The 18238-nt window shown below is 48.5% G+C and overlaps 1 protein-coding gene across 1 annotated transcript; it reads right to left on the bottom strand.

Moving 5' to 3' along the window:
• Positions 1-1845: 1845 nt before the first annotated feature.
• On the bottom strand, positions 1846-14281 carry NFATC2IP (nuclear factor of activated T cells 2 interacting protein). Its single transcript, XM_055409755.2, has 8 exons — positions 13854-14281; positions 11697-11769; positions 8849-8963; positions 7946-8026; positions 7650-7836; positions 6233-6377; positions 6003-6112; positions 1846-4114 (listed from the first exon to the last, which is right to left on the bottom strand). The coding sequence occupies exons 1-8, from the start codon at positions 14238-14240 to the stop codon at positions 3956-3958; spliced, it is 1257 nt and encodes a 418-aa protein (XP_055265730.2). The 5' UTR covers positions 14241-14281; the 3' UTR covers positions 1846-3955.
• Between the last annotated feature and the right edge of the window lie 3957 nt (positions 14282-18238).

The raw sequence follows: 18238 nt of genomic DNA, 5'->3' as shown, positions 1-18238 counted from the left end.
CTTTAAAGTTGTAAAAGTGACAGTGTTAGTCACTCAGTCTTGTCTGACTCTTTGCAACCCCCTGCCAGGCTCCTCTGTCCATGGGATTTTGAACACTGGAGTGGGTTGCCATTCCCTTCTCCAGGGGCTCCTCCCAATTCAGGGATTGAACCCAAGTCTCCTGCATTGCGGGAAGATTCTTAACTGTCTGAGCCACCAGGTCACCTTAAAAATGTGAAGCTATAGCAAAAAAGGAAAATGGCATCTTGCCACTCAGCAGTGTGGCAGCATCTGGAAGCATTGTTAGACATGCAGCATCGGACCTCTCTGGTGGTCCGGTGGTTAAGAATACACTTGCCAATGCCGGGGACATGGGTTCAATCCCTGGTCTAGGAAGATCCCACATGTCGCAGGGCAACTAAGCCCACACACCTAGAGCCCATGGCTCCACAAGAGAAGCCACCACAATGAGAAGCCCAAGCACTGCAACAAAAAGTAGCCCCCGCTCACCACAGCTAGAGAAGGTGGCATGCAGCACGGAAGAGCCAGAACAGTCAAAAATAATTTGAAACCAGAAAGGCAGCATTTCAGGCCCCGCTCCTGAACTGTGGGTCCCCCATCTCCATCATGACAAGCTCCCCACCGGATCTGTGCACACACTGAAGTGTGAAAAGCACACAGCTCATCAACTGAGTCATCAGCAGAACCACCTGGGTTTCCATCTTGCTCTACATTCTGTGGCTGTATGGCCTGGGACAGGTTATTTCATCCAAGCTTCTAGTTCTCTTCTGTAAAGTGGGAAGTATCACGCCTACCTGCTAGGATCGCCCTGAGGAAGAATGTGATCAGGAAAAGTGCCGAGCTTGGTATGTGGTACCAGATTGGGGCTCCTTCAAGTTGTGAAGGTTTTTCATCGAGAGAGTGTTAGAAAGATGTTCTGACAGGTGATCAATCGGTTTGAGTAGAAGGATGAATAATCACTCTCATCAGAGAACTGCAAATCCTTTTACAATGAGGAATCTTTCCTGAATCTTCCCCAGATGAAGTGCTGAGAAAGAAAAGAAGAAACCGGAGCCTTCTAGTACCTGCTAATGGATTTATCATGAAGAGTCCAGCCACTTGTACTCCAGCGAAAATGGGTAGGTGCACATTTGAGGATCCGTGATTCCATTCCTGGATATAAACCTGAGGAAACCCCACTCAGGGTCACTACACCATTGCTTGCAATAACATCCTGGGACTAGGATGGGGTTTGGTTACAAATGACAGAAATCCTCCAAAAGCAGGGATTTTTTTCTTTTTGTCTTGCCACATGGCTTGCAGGATCTTAGTTCCCCAATGAGGGATTGAATCTGGGTTCCAGGAGTGAAAGTGCAGAGTCCTAACCACTGGATTGCCAGAGAATTCCCATCCAATAACAGTGATTTAAATAAGACAGGAAGTTCCCCTTCCTGCCAAATCCAGAGGTCAGTGGTGCAGGGCTGGCAAGATGCTGTATGAAGCTGAGACCCAGGTGCCTTCTCTCCTTGTTCTGCCTTGCGTGGCTTCCTTCCCCAGGGTCACCGTGTGTCTGTGGGGATGCTCCACCTCCAGTCAGCAGCTTGAGAAAAGCCAAAGAGAAGGGCACACGCTGCCCACTTAGGACTGATCCTGGAAGTCAAACCCCATTCCCCTGTATTGGCGTTTGGCCACTAGGCTACAATGGAGGCTGGCAGGCACTGTCTTCACTCTGAACACTCTGCTCTGCTAAAAACTGGGGGTTCTGAAGAAAAGATCTGAGGGGACAACTGATGGTCTCAGCCACAGGATTCATGGGGGGGCGGTGGGTCACATGGTGGGGCAGAGACAGAAATCCTCAAATATACACAAGTTTAATGTATTCCCGTTTATTCTGTTGACACTGAACATATCATTTTAATGTATTCAGACTTATTCATGGATATATCATATCTGAAAAAATGAGCTATACCATATCATGGATTATTTAAATATTAAAAATTTTCTTTCTATATTTCCCATAAGTTCAAAGAAATGCTACATTCCAACAACAACAAAAAAAAACTTTTTAAAGAAAGTCATGTGCTTTTGCCAAAATCATACCACATATCAGTGGAAAATTCATGGCTTTATTAGTAGATGGCGCTGAGAAAACTGGCTCATTATACAGTAAAACTAAAACTTGGATCTCATAGGCTAAGGTGAATTTTAAATAGTTTAAAAGTAATATTCAACATTTCAGCCTGGCATCAAGCAATGAAAACAAATATTTGACACGCAGGGCAGATGCCAGCCAGTACACATACCAGCATGTACTGGCTGGACTGCAGCCCAATATTTAGTGGCCTAGATGTGAAAAAAAGCTAATAAAACTAATAGAAGAAACTGCGAAGTATTGCTAACTATCTTTAAATAAGAAATCAAAAAGCAACAAATGATATAACAAAATAGCTAATTCACCTACGTTAAAATTAAGAATGTCTGTTCAGTGAAGGACACCCCTGGTTATACAAACACAAGTGCCATCTTCAGAGTTTTTGCAACTTCCCAGGAATATATGAGGAAATTTTGAGAGCAAACAAAAAAAAGTAAGACCTCCCCATGAGAAAAGGAACAAAGATAAGTTAGCAATTCACAGAAAGGGGCACCAGAAAGGCTGACAGGAAAATGAAGGAATTCCTCAAATTACTGGTGACTAGATGAAGGTCCATTAAAACACGGCACCACTTTCCACCCAACAGGCTGGCAAAAGTTAGAAAGTTGGGCAGTAATAAATGCTGGTGGGGATGAGCAGAAATAGGAAGCTTTAAGTGGGACAGTCAGAGACCACTCTAAAAAAACAAGAGAAATTAATCTGATGCATAATCCCATCCGTGGTACCTCTGCTGGAGAACTTTCCATAAAGTATGGAAGGAGACGTAGAAAAAGATGTTCACCGTGGCCTTGCATATGGGCCGAGGAGTTCCAGGTAACCCAGGTGTCTACCGCTTAGCAAATGTGTAAAAAAAATGCACTTAACACCCACCATGGAATATCTTAGAGCAGCTCAAAGAAATAAAGCTGATGTAGCCTAAGCAATCCATGTTGAGTGAGAAAAGCAACAGGACAAGATCAACAGCATGATACTACATGTGGGCAAAGTATATGCCCACACACAGCATAGCATGTTCAAGGAAACATTCATATTTAAAGACATGGAGTCAACACATTAGAATGGATGCTTATAGGAGAGGATGGCGTGAAGGGAAAAAGCCATAAAACCAAAGAATCCCTGTGTGGGCTGCGATCCTGAGATCAAAACCAAAAGGTTCAAGGTGCTCAATTATGCCTTAAACAACATGTGTGCATCAGAAAGGTGGCTCAAAAGGGTCCTAGGGTGAGGAAGACACCCAAGCCTGAGAATCTATTGTATTCTTCAAAACAATAACCCACTGTCTGCCTCTGGTGAAGCTAATGCATTTGTGAGGTGGATTGTCTAGGTTCCGGCCAGGCAGAGGAACCACACCCTTGTATGTGCCTCAAGTCAACTTCACCTCCATCCCCCGATGACCCTGAGGCCACGGCTGGTCCTAGATGTGGCAGAAATCCGAGGCCTGGAGTCCCCTATCCAACCCTTACTAATTTCAACTCACTCTTTCAGTATAAGAAATTTTATATAAGAGACATTTCAGTGAGTGATGGTGGACAGGTGAAGGTGAGGGATACCTTCTCCATGTCCCAGAGGGCAGTAAAATTCAGCACACCCTGTGGATGGAGCCACAGTCCGCCTAAGGCAGCAAAGACCATCACACAATTAAACCAGGAAGCTAACGGCTTGAAACTGGGGTCAAAGGAGAGGGAGTCAAAGATCACTCCTGGATTTTGCTTCAGCTTGAAGATAAGTTCTAACTCAGCTGCAGCTAGCAAGCCCTTACGGGCCAAAAGTGGGTAGCCCATTCTCCCCAAGTCCAGGCTGGGCCTCTGAACAGGGAGTGGGGTTTCAGCCCCAGACCTCGATGAGGTCCCCAGATTCCATGCCCAGGTCAGCCGGCAGCTCCTTCCCTGAAAGCTTCGTCCCATCAAAGAAGAAGGAGAGCTTGTGGCCGGAGAGTCCCATAGCCTCCTCATAGCGGGACATGAGGGTCTTGAGAGGAGAATCCTGGGCAGAGAAGAAAAAAACATGGATGTAAGAATCTGAAAAGAGGGACTGAGGAGAACTTGTAGGGACAGACAGAGAGCTTGGGACAGGGAGAACAAGGGAATATGTCAAGTTGGAGCCCACGGAGGGGGATGCAAGTGGACAAAGAAGCCAGCAGCCAGCCGGTTCCTTTGGGTCACGGAGCCCAGGGCTGTGATGTTGGCTCTGGGTTGGATATATTCTGCAAAGCCGGTCTTCTCACCTAACATGGAGGTGTGAAGCATAAGGAGGAAGCCAGCCAGGCTTTGGAGTGAGCATGACCCAAGCTGGGGGCCAGGTGCCCTTATTAAACTAGATGTGTAACCTTAGCCAAGTGCTATGGGTTTGAGAGTCCCTTGGACAGCAAAAAGGTCAATCCTAAAGGAAATCAACCCTGAATATTCATTAGGAGGACTGATGCTGAAGCTCTAATACTTTGGCGACCTGATGAGAAGAGCCAACTCATTGGAAAAGACCCTGATGCTGGGAAAGATTCAGGGCAGGAAGAGAAGGGGGCAACAGAAGATGAGACGGTTGGATGGCATCACTGACTCAATGGACATGGGTTTCAGCAAACTCCGGGAGATAGTGAAGGACAGGGAAGCCTGGTGTGCTGCAGTCCATGGGGCCCCAAAGACTGGGACACAACTTAGTGACTGAATAACAACAGTAGGTTGACTGTGTCCCCTGAAAAACATACCGTGTGGTCCTCACCCTTGGGAAATGTGCATGTGACCTCATTTGGAAGATATGATCAAGATAAGATGAGGCTGGGACTTCCCTGTGGTCCAGCTGCTAAGACTCCACACTCCCAACGCAGGGGGCCCAGGTTCAATCCCTGGTCAGGGAACTGGATGCTACATGTTGCAACTAAAGATCCTGCATGCTGCAACAACTAAGTCCCAGTGCAGCTAAATAAATACACATTAAAAAAAAGATGAGGTCATGGTTGATTATGGTGCGCACTAAGGCAACAGGACTAGTGTTCTTGTAAGAAGGAAAAACAGACACACACAGAGATACACAGGAAGAACATCCTATGACAAAAGACGCAGGATGCAGCTGCAAGTCAAGGACTGCTGGCCACCAGCAGAAGGCAGAAGCACGGAACCAGAGTCTCCGAGGAAGTATGGCCTTGCTGACAACTTGATTTCAAACTTGTAGCCTCCAGAACTGGGAAAGAATATATTCCCATTGTTTTAAGCCACCCAGTTTGTAGTAGTTTGTTACAGCAGCTCTCAGAAACAAATACAGCAAGTTACGAGTTGATTCACTGGAAAAGACTGATGCTGGGAAAGGTTGGGGGCGGGAGGAGAAGGGGACGACCGAGAATGAGATGGCTGGATGGCATCACCGACTCTGTGGACATGGGTTTGAGTGAGCTCCGGGAGTTGGTGATGGACAGGGAGGCCTGGCGTGCTGTGATTCATGGGGTCGCAGAGAGTCGGACACAACTGAGTGACTGAACTGAACTGAACTGAACTGATTCCACCTCTACAGATGTTGGTTTCCGTATCTGTTAAATGAGTGTAGCAACGGTGCTTTCTCACACAAGACTGCTGTGAATTTCAATAATATCCTGAATGTGAAGTAATTAGCCTTAGCACAGGGACCGTCACTTCTACTGTACTTTTGATTGGTCTTACTGGTTACTATTCAAGGGTGATTTCCACTTTAACCAGGAGGAGTTAGGAGACCAGAGCCAGCTTCCCAGAAGAAAGGGGAAGGAACCTGAACAATGAACTTTATACACGCTCTAGGATGGACAGGGACCCAAGACCACAGAGGGCAGGGACTCCATACTGCCCCCGCTGACGGGAGACTGCAGGGCACAGGGCAAGGGGCGTGGACAGCCAGCTCCCGCACTCACGTGAGGCAGCGAGACTTCCAGTGTCTGGTGCTTCTCTTTGCCCTGGACCCGAAGTTGGAGCAGTTGCGACGTCTCTGAGGCCTCTGGAGAACTTGTTAGAACCACACAGTCTGTGGCAGGCAGGATTGGGAAGCCAGACCTCAGCGAGGGTTGGAAGCCGGGCCCCCTCTGGGCCTCTCCCCACATCCCCTCCCGGTAGCAAAAGCCTCCTCAGGCCTCCTTCCTCTCACCAATGATGTCAGCCACGCCGAGCTTTAGGGTCCTGGGGGTGTCAGTAGGGGACAGCTCTGTCTCTCCCAACAGCAAGAGGATCCTGCTTGGGGACACCCCAAGGTGGGTGGCCATGTGGTCCACCACGCTCTTAAGGGGCTCCGACTAGGAGGGGGACAGAAGGTAAAGGAGGCCTTCCTGCCTTGACTTGCTTCCCCACCCCCACCCCCCAATTTCTGGCCTTAACTACTCGCTGAATTCCTCAGCAGTGAGTTCCATCATATTTACCTGGAAAGGCACAAAATAAAATCATGTCAATAAGGAGTTCAGGCAAGTGACACAGACATGAAACAGCCATGAGTTAGGAGGGAAAAAAAGGGAGTGATGGGAGTTGTGGCCAAGCAGAACTGGATATGCCCCATTTAAGCCCGGGCAGCTGTTCCGCAGCTCTGGCTAATTGGTACCAGGTGGGAATATGGGCCAGGTACTGCATCTTCCTATCTAAGAGAAGCCAGAAATCTGGACCTTAGTACCCAATCACCCATTGCAAAGGTTGGCAATGAACTATTTGGCTTTAAAATCACCGTACAGCTCGAAAGAAGATGCATGGTCCAATGGTTAAGATTCCCCGCTCCCAATGCAGAGGGCACAGGTTCAGTCCCTGGTTGGGGAACTAAGATCTCGCATGCCAGATGGCATGGACAGAAAAAAAAAAGAAGATGATGATGCACTGTTGATAAGGCCATGGGCTGCTGGTTGGCAAGGTCTGGCTTGGCTGCTTGTCTGATACACTGTTAAGTAAGTAAGTAAAGTCGCTCAGTCGTGTCCGACTCTTTGCGACCCCGTGGACAGTAGCCTACCAGGCTTCTCCGTCTATGGGATTCTCCAGGCAAGAATACTGGAGTGGGTTACCATCTCCTTCTCCAGGGGATCTTCCCGACCCAGGGATCGAACCCGGGTCTCCCGCATTGGAGGCAGATGCTTTAACCTCTGAGCCACCAGGGACTACTCAATAAATAGTCATTTCTGTTCTTCTTTTGGAATGGGAGTCATCCCTATAACAGTAGTCTTCACCAGGAAGCTAGGGGAGCTTGGAATGACCAAGTGACCCCTGGGTGTCCGAGGCAGTAAGAGCAAGCACGAGAAGGAAGTACAGGGTCCAAGGGAAGGAAGGAGGGAGGGATGCCCCCTGGGGAGGGCCTACCAAGCAAAGTTTCTTAGGGTGTTTTAGCAGAGCCTTGAATAATAGGTGGGAAGTTTGCCAGATAGGGAGGGCAGAGAGAAGAAAAGATCCAGACAAAGGGAACAGTGAGTGCAAAGGTGCAGAGGGCTGAAAGCGCGCTGGGCAGCTCCAGACAGCAGGATGGGCAAAGGAAGACACTAGTCTCTCCATGGGCAGCTCCTGGGACCCCGCTCCCAGACCCTTCAGGCATTTACCATTCTGATGGGCAACCTGACCAGGTCAGCTCGGCACCGGATTTTGAGTGGCAAGAGTCGAGAGTACTCTGGGAGAGTGGGCCCCTCCACTAGGACCACCTCATCCTCTTGGCTCAGGGGGTCTTGGCCCTGGGATTGCCTGGGACTCAGGCAGGAACGGAGATCTTGGAGGCGCTTGTTCACCTCCCTGGGGTGCAGAAAGCACTGTGCGTCAGTCAGGGTGGGCCCCCTCCCTACTGCCCCTTCCCCAATCTAGCCCAGGGCAGAGCACACCCCCCAACCCCTGCCCTTGGTACCTTAACTTCCGGAGTGCCTGAGTGTGCTTCCTGCTTTTGGTCCGTGGCAGAGGTGAGGGCGAAGGCGAGGTGTCCTGAGCCCTGCAGACAGAAGAGAGGGACAGAATGGGGAAAGAGATGAGTCCCCAGCCCCACCCACACCTCTCCTCCCAGGGGGCCCCTGGGAACCAGAGGGGGACCAGGGGAATCAAGAGGGAGCACTTCTGGTGACATCCATCTTATTGGAAGACTGGGGCGGGGGCGGGGAAGGACAGGGAAAACCTGAGTCATGATTTTGATACTTATATGGTCCAAATATGAGGGAGGAGAATGCCTAACTTTTAAGACAAGTTGCTTTCCAGGTGAATATCTGATAAAATCCAAGTGACACCAAACACTTACTATATGCTAAGGGTTAACTCTTCATTTACCTAAAATTCTGACCCAAGTACCACTATTATCTCCATTTTACAGAAGTGGAAACTGAAGCACAAAGAGGATAGCCAGGGAGTCCCAGGTGGCCCAGTGGTTAGAACTACGATCGCACATGCAACTAAGCCCTTATGCCACAACTAGAGAAGTGTGTACACTGCAATGAAGACCCCTTGCAGCCAAAAAAGAGAGAGAGGATGGCCAAAAGACAGGCTTGAACCACAGGGCAGTCTCCAGAGCCACACCCTTCAGCTCTGCATCACCACCTTCTTAGACACAAAGCTGAAACCCTCCACTTCCTGGCCAGTCTGGAGGGTCTGCTGTCATCCTCCACTGGGACTCACTGCTTCTCCCAAGAGTTTCATTCCTCATCCAAGCCTCAGGATGCCTTCTGGGAAACTTCTTACCCTTCCATAAGTCACCCAAGGGTGCTGCCCACCTAAGCCCACCCTTCCAATTCCTGTTCTGCTCCAGTACTCTCGCCTCACTCACAGTAACATCTTTTTCTTCTCTTCGCCAGCCTTACTCCTCAGCTTCTTCTTCCAGGGAGAACCGGGACATGGGAAATCCACTGTATGGGGACTGCTGGAATCCTCCACATCTGCCTCTGGGGACAGAGGAGGAGGAAGTGGAAAGGGTTAGCCAAAAGAAGGCAGTAGGAGACCAAGGAGAGGGCTTCAGAAGGTTCTGAAAAAGGAGATGAAGGGGGCCCCGGGCACACATGACCACTGGGGAAGGGTTTGGGGGCATGAATCAAGAGACAAGCCTAGAGGGCTTCCCCAGCAGCGCTGCAGTGGTGCAATTAAGATTCTGCCTTCCAATGGGGGGACATGGGTTTGACCCCTGGTCAGGGAATTAAGATCCCACATGCATGTGGCCAAAAAAAAGGAAGGGAGAGCCTTAAAGAGAAGGGTGAATTGGAGTCTGTCAGAGGAGATTAGGAAAGTGGCCACACCTCACACTAGTGCATGACACAGGGGCAAGAGTGGACTAATGGAAAGTGGCTCACCCCAACTAAAGCGTGCTCTTCTCATTTTGATCACCTGCACTTCACAAATGAAAAACACTGAGCACACAACCCGGAAAACACGTATTTACTTAATATACATGTACTACTTGCTACACATGCACAAACCATTATATATGCTATGAGTCATACATTAAAACAAATGCTTATCAAAGGATGATTTTTTTTCATCAACTATTTCGCTTGTTTTCTGCCCCTACTCAATTTGGTGGGCACAAAGAACACATGTCTGGGGCGGGGAGGGTCTTTGGTAAAGAGGTTAAGTACAGGCCCTCTAAGTCCAGGCTTCTCAAATGTCATCCACGTGAGTGTCATTGTCTTATTTTGCCGTATCTCCGTATTATGTGATATGTTTCTTTAAATCACTCATCTTCACTTAAATGTCTTAGAAAAGGAAACCAGGTATTATTCTAGACCACAGAAGCTCTTTTCCATTAGCCTGCCACCAGATCACCATTAACCATTGTTATTTATTTTTATATATAAATACAAATAATATAAATGTTTTGTGAATACAAAACAATGATAATAAATCCTAGATCAGTGGTTCTCAACCAGAGGCAATTTTGCCTCCTGGGGGACATGTGGCTGTGTCTGGAGACAATTTTGGCTGTCACAACGAGGGGAGGAAGGGGTTGAGGGTGATGATGACATCTGCTGGGTGAAGGTCAGGCTGCTGCTCCACACCCAGCAGGGCACAGGCCAGTCCCACACCAAGAAGGATCCAGTCCAAATGCCAGTAGCCCCAAGGGTGAGAAACCCTGTCCTGCCATTGGCCTGAGACTCTGCATTTCTGCTGTCAAATGCTCTACCCTTGAGCTATACCCCCTAGACTCTGCATTTCTAACAAGTTCCTGGGAGACACCCAACACTCCTGGGCCCACATTTTTTTTTTTTTTAAGATTTTTTTTTTATATGGACCATTTTTAAAGTGTTTACTGAATCTGATACAACATCGCTTCTGTTTTATGCTTTGGTTTTTCCATGTAGTGCATACAGGATCTTAGCTCCCAGCTCAGGGATTCAACCTGTACCCCAGCACTGGAAGGTGAAATCGCGAGCACTGGACCACCAGGGAAGTCCCTGGGGTCTGCATTTTGAGTAGCAAGGACAGAGGTGCCTTGGTACTTCTCTGTTCCAGGTACCATATATGTAAACCATATATGCAGCTCAAGGTGGGAGGGGGGACATTCCATTAATACATATTCTCTTTAATTGGGCTTCCCTGGTGGTGGCTCAGCTGGCAAAGAATTCACCTGCAATGCGGGAGACCTGGGTTCGATCCCTGGGTTGGGAAGATCCCTGGAAAAGGGAACAGCTACCGACTCCAATATTCTGGCCTGGAGAATTCCATGGACTGTATCGTCCATGCGGTAGCAAAGAGTCGGACACAACTGAGTGACTTTCACATATATATATGGTTCCAAGTACCATATATGTAAACCATATATGTAGCCCAAGGGGGGAGGGCTTCTATTAATATATATTCTCTTTAATTAATTCCCACCAAAATCCTTTGACACAGGTCCATTATTTATCCCCATTTGGCTGATGAGGAAATTGAAGCCTTAAAAGATTAACTTGCCCAAGGTCACACAGCTACTAAGGGGGAGAGCTGGTTGTTAAATCAGCTCTTCGTTGCCCTGCCATACTCCCTCATGGCACAAAAGTCTTAGTTCAAGGTCTGCCTTTGCCCACTGGATCTCTTCCCTATTAGACCTGATTTCTATTCACTGCCCTTGAGCAGTTTGCAAAAAGTCACATCACTGCGGGAGGACAAAGGCTGGGCAGCCCTGATAAGATTCAGAGAATACCCTGTTGGCTCAGAGTGTTCCCAGGAAACTTGCTGCAGATGTAAAAAGATGTTACAAATTCTCAACACTTCTCCCTTCCACTGCTCCCAACGTTATACAATCAGAGTCTCTGGGGATGACACCTGGAAACCTGTGCATTAGAGACTTCCCTGGTGGTCCAGTTGCTAAGACTCCAGTGCTTTCACTGCTGAGGGTCCAGGTTCAATTCCTGCTCAGGAAACTAAGATCCAACAAGCCACACAGTGTGGCCAAAAAAAAATTAGCACATTCTGATGATTATTAGAGCTGGGGGAAGGGTGTCTGGACAACGCTTTTTGTGCCTTCTGGTTAACAAGCCAGCTCCTTTCAGGACTGGAGATTTTTCTGGCTAGGATGCAGAAGTCAACTCTCTCGTCCTCCCCATGAGCCTCAGGAAACAACTAACTGCAGGAATATAAACTCCAGAAAGTCTTCTCAGAGAGGCCAGCGCTGGACACCTCTCCCTAGAAGCCCTCCTTACCTTCCTCAGGCTCTGGGGGACACAATTTCAGGAGGGACACGTTATCTGGGATAAGGTGGAGGCTGCTTTTCACCTGCAAAGAAAAAGTAGATCAGTACCAAATGCTCCCTCCACTTAAAGAGAAAACTGGGGTCGCTTCTCTCACGCCCAGCCCCCTCCAGCTCCCAAGTCCACCCTGAGGATGTAGATATTACCACTCTCCCACAGGGACTCAGGAGCTCAGCTTCCCCAGGATCCAAAATTGGAGTACTCTACCATATGATACTACTTGTATGTGGAATCTAAAATATGACATAAATGAACCTATCTAGAAAGCAGAAACTTTAGAGAACAGACTTGTGGCTGCCAAGCAGGGAGAGGGGGGAAGTTGGGGGTGGTGGGGGTAGGAGATGGACTGGGAGTTTGGAGTTAGTAGATGCAAACTATTACATATAGAATGGATGGACAACAAGGTCCTACTGTATAGCACAGTGTCAATATCCCAAAATAAACCATAATGGAAAAGAATATATATATACAACCTCAGATACGCAGATGACACCACTCTTATGGCAGAAAACGAAGAACTAAAGAGCCTCTTGATTAAAGTGAAAGAGGAGAGTGAAAACGTTGGCTTAAAGGTCAACATTCAGAAAATTAAGATCATGGCATCTGGTCCCATCACTTCATGGCAAATAGATGGGAAAACAGTGGAAACAGGGGCAGACTTTATTTTGAGGGGGCTCCAAAATCACTGCAGATGGTGACTGCAGCCATGAAATTAAAAGACGCTTACTCCTTGAAAGAAAAGTTATGACCAACCTAGACAGCATATTAAAAAGCAGAGACATTTCTTTGCCAACAAAGGTCCATCTAGTCAAGGCTATGGTTTTTCTGGTAGTCATGTATGGATGTGAGCTGCTGCTGCTGCTAAGTCACTTCAGTCGTGTCTGACTCTGTGTGACCCCATAGACGGAAGCCCATCAGGCTACCCTGTCCCTGGGATTCTCCAGGTAAGAACACTGGAGTGGGTTGCCATTTCCTCCTCCAATGCATGAAAGTGAAAAGTGAAAGGGAAGTCGCTCAGTCGTGTCCGACTCTTAGCGACCCCATGGACTGCAGCTTACCAGGCTCCTCCATCCATGGGATTTTCCAGGCAAGAGTACTGGAGTGGGGTGCCATTGCCTTCTCCGATGGATGTGACAGTTGGACTATAAAGAAAGCTGAGTGCTGAAGAATTTATGCTTTTGAACTGTGGTATTGAAGAAGACTCTTGAGAGTCCCGTGGACTGCAAGGAGATCCAACCAGTCCATCCTAAAGGAAATCAGTCCTGAATATTCATTGGAAGGACTGAAGCTGAAGCTCCAATACTTTGGCCACCTGATGTAAAGAGCTGACTCATTTGAAAAGACCCTGATGCTGGGAAAGATTGAAGGGACGACCGAAGATGAGACGGTTGGATGGCATCACCGACTCAATGGACATGAGTTTGAGTAAACTCCGGAAGCTGGTGATGGACAGGGAGGCCTGGCGTGCTGTAGTCCATGGGGTCGCAAAGAGCCGGACACAACTGAGCGACTGAACTGAACTGAACATATATGTGAGTCACCGTGCTGCACAGCAGAAATTAATGCAACACTGTACATCAACTACACTTCAATTTAAAAAATACAGGAGCACCGTTTCCCTAATGCACTCTAAGGACGCAAGTTTCATTCCCCTTTCTTAGGAAGGAGCTTCATCCTGCTGTCTTAGAATCCCTGGCAATTTCAGGCCCCTCGCTCACCATACCACGTTGGGGACTCCAGCCTCCTGGAGTCCCCAGTCCTCTCTTAATTTCCATGGACCCCAGTACCCATCTTCCTGAATCTTTAGCATCGAGCCCCAACCGAAAAACCCAACATGCCCCAAATCTCAGCCCTAGGTCCTCCAGCTCTTCCCTCACCCATCAGGGATCCCAACCCCTTAGAAGAATCCTTATACCCCCCGACACTCCAGCTCCTGGGAATCCCAAACTCCAAGCACACGCCAAACCCCTTCAACCTCCCCAATTTGCATCTTTCTGCCTCCAAGGCCCCTAGCCCCTGCTTCCATTTCGTCTCTCAAGACCAACGCTAGAACCCTACACTCCTAAACCCAGTCCCTCCGCGCTAACCGTCCCGGGAACCCGGCTGCACCTTCTCCGAGTACACTGGAACCGCCGGTGCCTCCCCAGGATCCAGCAGCAGCCGCCGCCGCCGCCGCCTGACCAAGACCCGAGGGGCTCCACCCGGCTCTGCGTCCGTCCCTTCGCTGTCACTGTCGCTGTCGTCCCGGGACGCGGCCAGCACGGGGGATTGGGGGAGCGGGACCTCGGCTGCGGCCGCAGCGCCGCGCTCGGTTGCGACCTCCAAGACATCCTCATCGCTGTCGCTGACCAAGTCCACGAGCACCGAATCCAAGGTGCGTCGAGGTGGGGATCGCTGGGCGCCAGGACGTCGGCTCCGGCCGCCCCGGGATCCCCGAGCCCTTCGGCCGCCGCCGCCGCCTCTGGGACGGCCCGGTCTCCTCACGGGCTCCGCCATGGCACACACCGGGTCTCCACAGTCGCCAGCTTCTGGTCCACTTGCCCGGCCCCCTCCAGCGGATTCCGCCCTTCATTGGGCGAACCGCCTGCTAGTCAACATCTCTCCTCGCCCACGCCCTCTGGCTCCACCTCTCCCCTTTTCATTGGTGGCTGCACCCGCCCATCACGCATTCACCACTGAAACCAAGGCGCCAAAGATTCCAATCAACCTCGGCACAATCGCCGTAGGTTTCGATTCGGTCCGGCTCACCCATTGGCCTGACCGGCCCTCTACAAGGCCCGCCCACTGAATGGAGTCTTTTTCCTGGTTGGTGGAGGAGCGAGGCATCCTGGGAATTATAGTCCGCAAACCCCCAGGATAGCGTGGAGGAAATCGGGCTGGGAATAGCTTTTAGACGCCGCGGATCTCATGGGTATCCGTTTTCCCCTTTCCCTCAACTGCGGGGTGGGCTCAGTAATTACACTACACGCCGACACCTCGCATACGCCCCTCCTCATGTACAGAATCCACGCAACACACACCTGGAGCCACATTTCAACACCATACAACTCTCCGAATTCCCTCCTACAGCGTTCCTCACGCAGGACGCCCCGACAGACACTACACGGCCCGTACTAACACAACATGCACTCTTGCAACACTGTCGCTCGATATACACCTAAGAACACCCGCCTCGCAAAAAACCTGGAAGGGCAAACACAAATAATAAGAGGTTTAATTCTCCCTGTTGAAAATAAGGATCATGACTTCTTCACTCTTTCAGAATTTCTTTCTTGGAACTTTTCAAAATGTGTGTAAATCTGTGTGTTTGTGTGTGTTTTAATTGAAATAAAGTTGATTTAAACATTGTGTTAGTTTTGGGTGTACAACACGGAGATTCAGTTTTGTGGGGTTTTTTTTAAGGTTAGCTTTTTTTACATCAAAAATTTATTTATTTTTTTGGCTGCACTGGGTCTTCCTTGCTTTGTGCGGGCTTTCTTTAGTTGCATTGGGGGTGGGGTGGGGGCGGGCGGCTACTCTTCGTTGTGATGCCCAGACTTCGTATTGGGGTGACTTCTCTTGTAGAGCACAGCCTCTAGGCATGGGCTTCATGGGATCAGTATTGTGGTGCACAGGCTTAATTGTTCCGTGGCATGTGGAATCTTCCCAGACCAGGAATCAAACCCATGTCCCCTGCTAACACAGGCAGACTCATCCACTGTGCCACCAGGGAAGTCCATGATTCAGTTTTATATATATTTTCTTTTTCAAATTCTTTTCCATTATAGTTTATTACAAGATACAGCTTGTAGTCCTCTGTGCTATACAATAGGACTTTGTTGTTTATCTATTTTATAATAGTAATTGTATCTGCTAATTCCAAACTCCTGATTATCTTGGTCGTGAAGATCTTTTTGTACAGTTCTTCTGTGTATTCTTGCCACCTCTTCTTAATATCTTCTGCTTCTGTTAGGTCCATACCATTTCTGTCTTTTATCTGTCTTTCGGATGAAATGTTCCCTTGATATCTCTAATTTTCTTGAAAAGATCTCTTGTTTTTCCTATTCTGTTGTTTTCCTCTATTTCTTTGCATTGATCACTGAGTAAGGCTTTCTTATCTCTCCTTGCTATTCTTTGAAACTCTGCATTCAGATGCTTATATCTTTCCTTTTCTCCTTTGCTTTTCGCTTCTCTTCTTTTCACAGCTATTTGTAAGGCCTCCTCAGACAGCCATTTTGCTTTTTTGCATTTCTTTTCCATGGGGATGGTCTTGGTCCCTGTCTCCTGTACAATGTCACGAACCTCCGTCCAGAGTTCATCAGGCACTCTATCTATCAGATCTAGTCCCTTAAATCTATTCCTCACTTCCACTGTATAATCATAAGGGATTTGATTTAGGTCATATCTGAATGGTCTAGTGGTTTTCCCTACTTTCTTCAATTTAAGTCTGAATTTGGCAACAAAATTCTCCAAGCCAGGATTCAGCAATATGTGAACCGTGAACTCCCAGATGATCAAGCAGGTTTTAGAACAGGCAGAGGCACCAGAGATCAAATTGCCAACATCCGCTGGGTCATGGAGAAAGCAAGAGAGTTCCAGAAAAACATCTATTTCTGCTTCATTGACTATGCCAAAGCCTTTGACTGTGTGGATCACAATAAACTGTGGAAAATTCTGAAAGAGATGGGAATACCAGACCACCTGACCTGCCTCTTGAGAAACCTGTATGCAGGTCAGGAAGCAACAGTCAGAACTGTACATGGAACAACAGACTGGTTCCAAATAGGAAAAGGAGTACGTCAAGGCTATATATTGTCACCCTGCTTATTTAACTTATATGCAGAGTACATCATGAGGAACGCTGGGCTGGAAGAAGCACAAGCTGGAATCAAGATTGCCGGGTGAAATATCAATAACCTTAGATATGCAGATGACACCACCCTTATGGCAGAAAGTGGAGAGGAACTAAAAAGCCTCTTGATGAAAGTAAAAGAGGAGAGTGAAAAGGTTGGCTTGAAGCTCAACATTCAGAAAACAAAGATCATGGCATCTGGTCCCATCACTTCATGGGAAATAGATAGAAAAACAGTGGAAACAGTGTCAGACTTTATTTTCTTGGGCTCCAAAATCACTGCAGATGCTGATTGCAGCCATGAAATTAAAAGACGCTTACTCCTTGGAAGGAAAGTTATGACCAACCTAGATAGTATATTAAAAAGCAGAGACATTACTTTGCCAACAAAGGTCCGTCTAGTCAAGGCTATGGTTTTTCCCATGGTCATGTATGGATGTGAGAGTTGGACTGTGAAGAAAGCTGATCGCAGAAGAATTGATGCTTTTGAACTATGGTGCTGGAGAAGACTCTTGAGAGTCCCTTGGACTGCAAGGAGATCCAACCAGTCCATTCTAAAGGAGATCAATCCTGGGTGTTCATTGGAAGGACTGATGCTGAAGCTGAAACTGCAATACTTTGGCCACCTCATGCGACGAGTTGACTCACTGGAAAAGACTCTGATGCTGGGAAAGGTTGGGGGTGGGAGGAGAAGGGGACGACAGAGAATGAGATGGCTGGATGGCATCACCAACTCTGTGGACATGAGTTTGAGTGAACTCCGGGAGTTGGTGATGGACAGGGAGGCCTGGCGTGCTGTGATTCATGGGTTCGTGGAGAGTCGGACACGCACAACTGAGCGACTGAACTGAGCTGAACTGAACTGAAAGTCAAGACTGAAGTCACACAGGCCCAGCAGGTGGGGCTGTTTCCCAAGTGACAAAGACTCTGGCTCTGGCAGTGTGGACTCCAAGGACTTCCTAGCCCCAGGAAATCATCTCTTTGCAGCAAAGCTGGAAGAACAGACTGTACCAAAAGTCTTTCTGCCACCTTGGTCCCTACCTGAGCATGCTCAGCCTCTCAGTCGTGTCCAACTCTTTGCGACCCCATGGACTGTAGCCCACCAGGCTCCTCTGTCCATGGGATTTCCCAGGCAAGAATACTGGAGCAGGTTACCATTTTCTCCTCCAGGGCATCTCCCAACCCAGGGATTGAACCCACGTCTCTTGTGTCTCCTGCATTGGCAGGCGGATTCTTTATCACTGTGCCACCTGGGAAGCCCCTCCCTACCTGAGAGGCTCCTGCAAACTAGGGGTGACTCAGGGCCTGAAATTTCCCTCAAGCCTCCGTCTCCCTAAATCCTGTTCACGAGCTACAAGTGGTCCAGTACCTGCCAAAGAAACAGATCATGGGGTGGGAAGTTGGGAAACTTTGGAGTGTGGCCGTCTTCTGAGCAGGTCCCTATGCTGGAGGAAGTCCTGACCCAAATGTTCTGAGTGTCCTCTGGCTCTTGGGACACAGAGGCCCTTGATAAATGCCAAATAATTATAATAGCTAGGACTTCCCTGGTGGTCCAGTGGATAAGACCTCGTGCTCCCTATGCACCGGGCCGGGGTTCAATCCCTGGTCAGAGAACTAGATCCCCACATGCCCCAGCTAATATTCCGCATGGTGCAACAAAGAT

This window comes from Moschus berezovskii, chromosome 27 (assembly GCF_049115385.1).
Source record: "Moschus berezovskii isolate FMDL1 chromosome 27, NW_MosBer_1.0, whole genome shotgun sequence".
Taxonomy (NCBI): Eukaryota; Metazoa; Chordata; class Mammalia; order Artiodactyla; family Moschidae; genus Moschus; species Moschus berezovskii.
The sequence above is the reverse complement of the archived record's forward strand: the minus strand, read 5'-3'. Positions and strand labels throughout refer to the sequence as shown.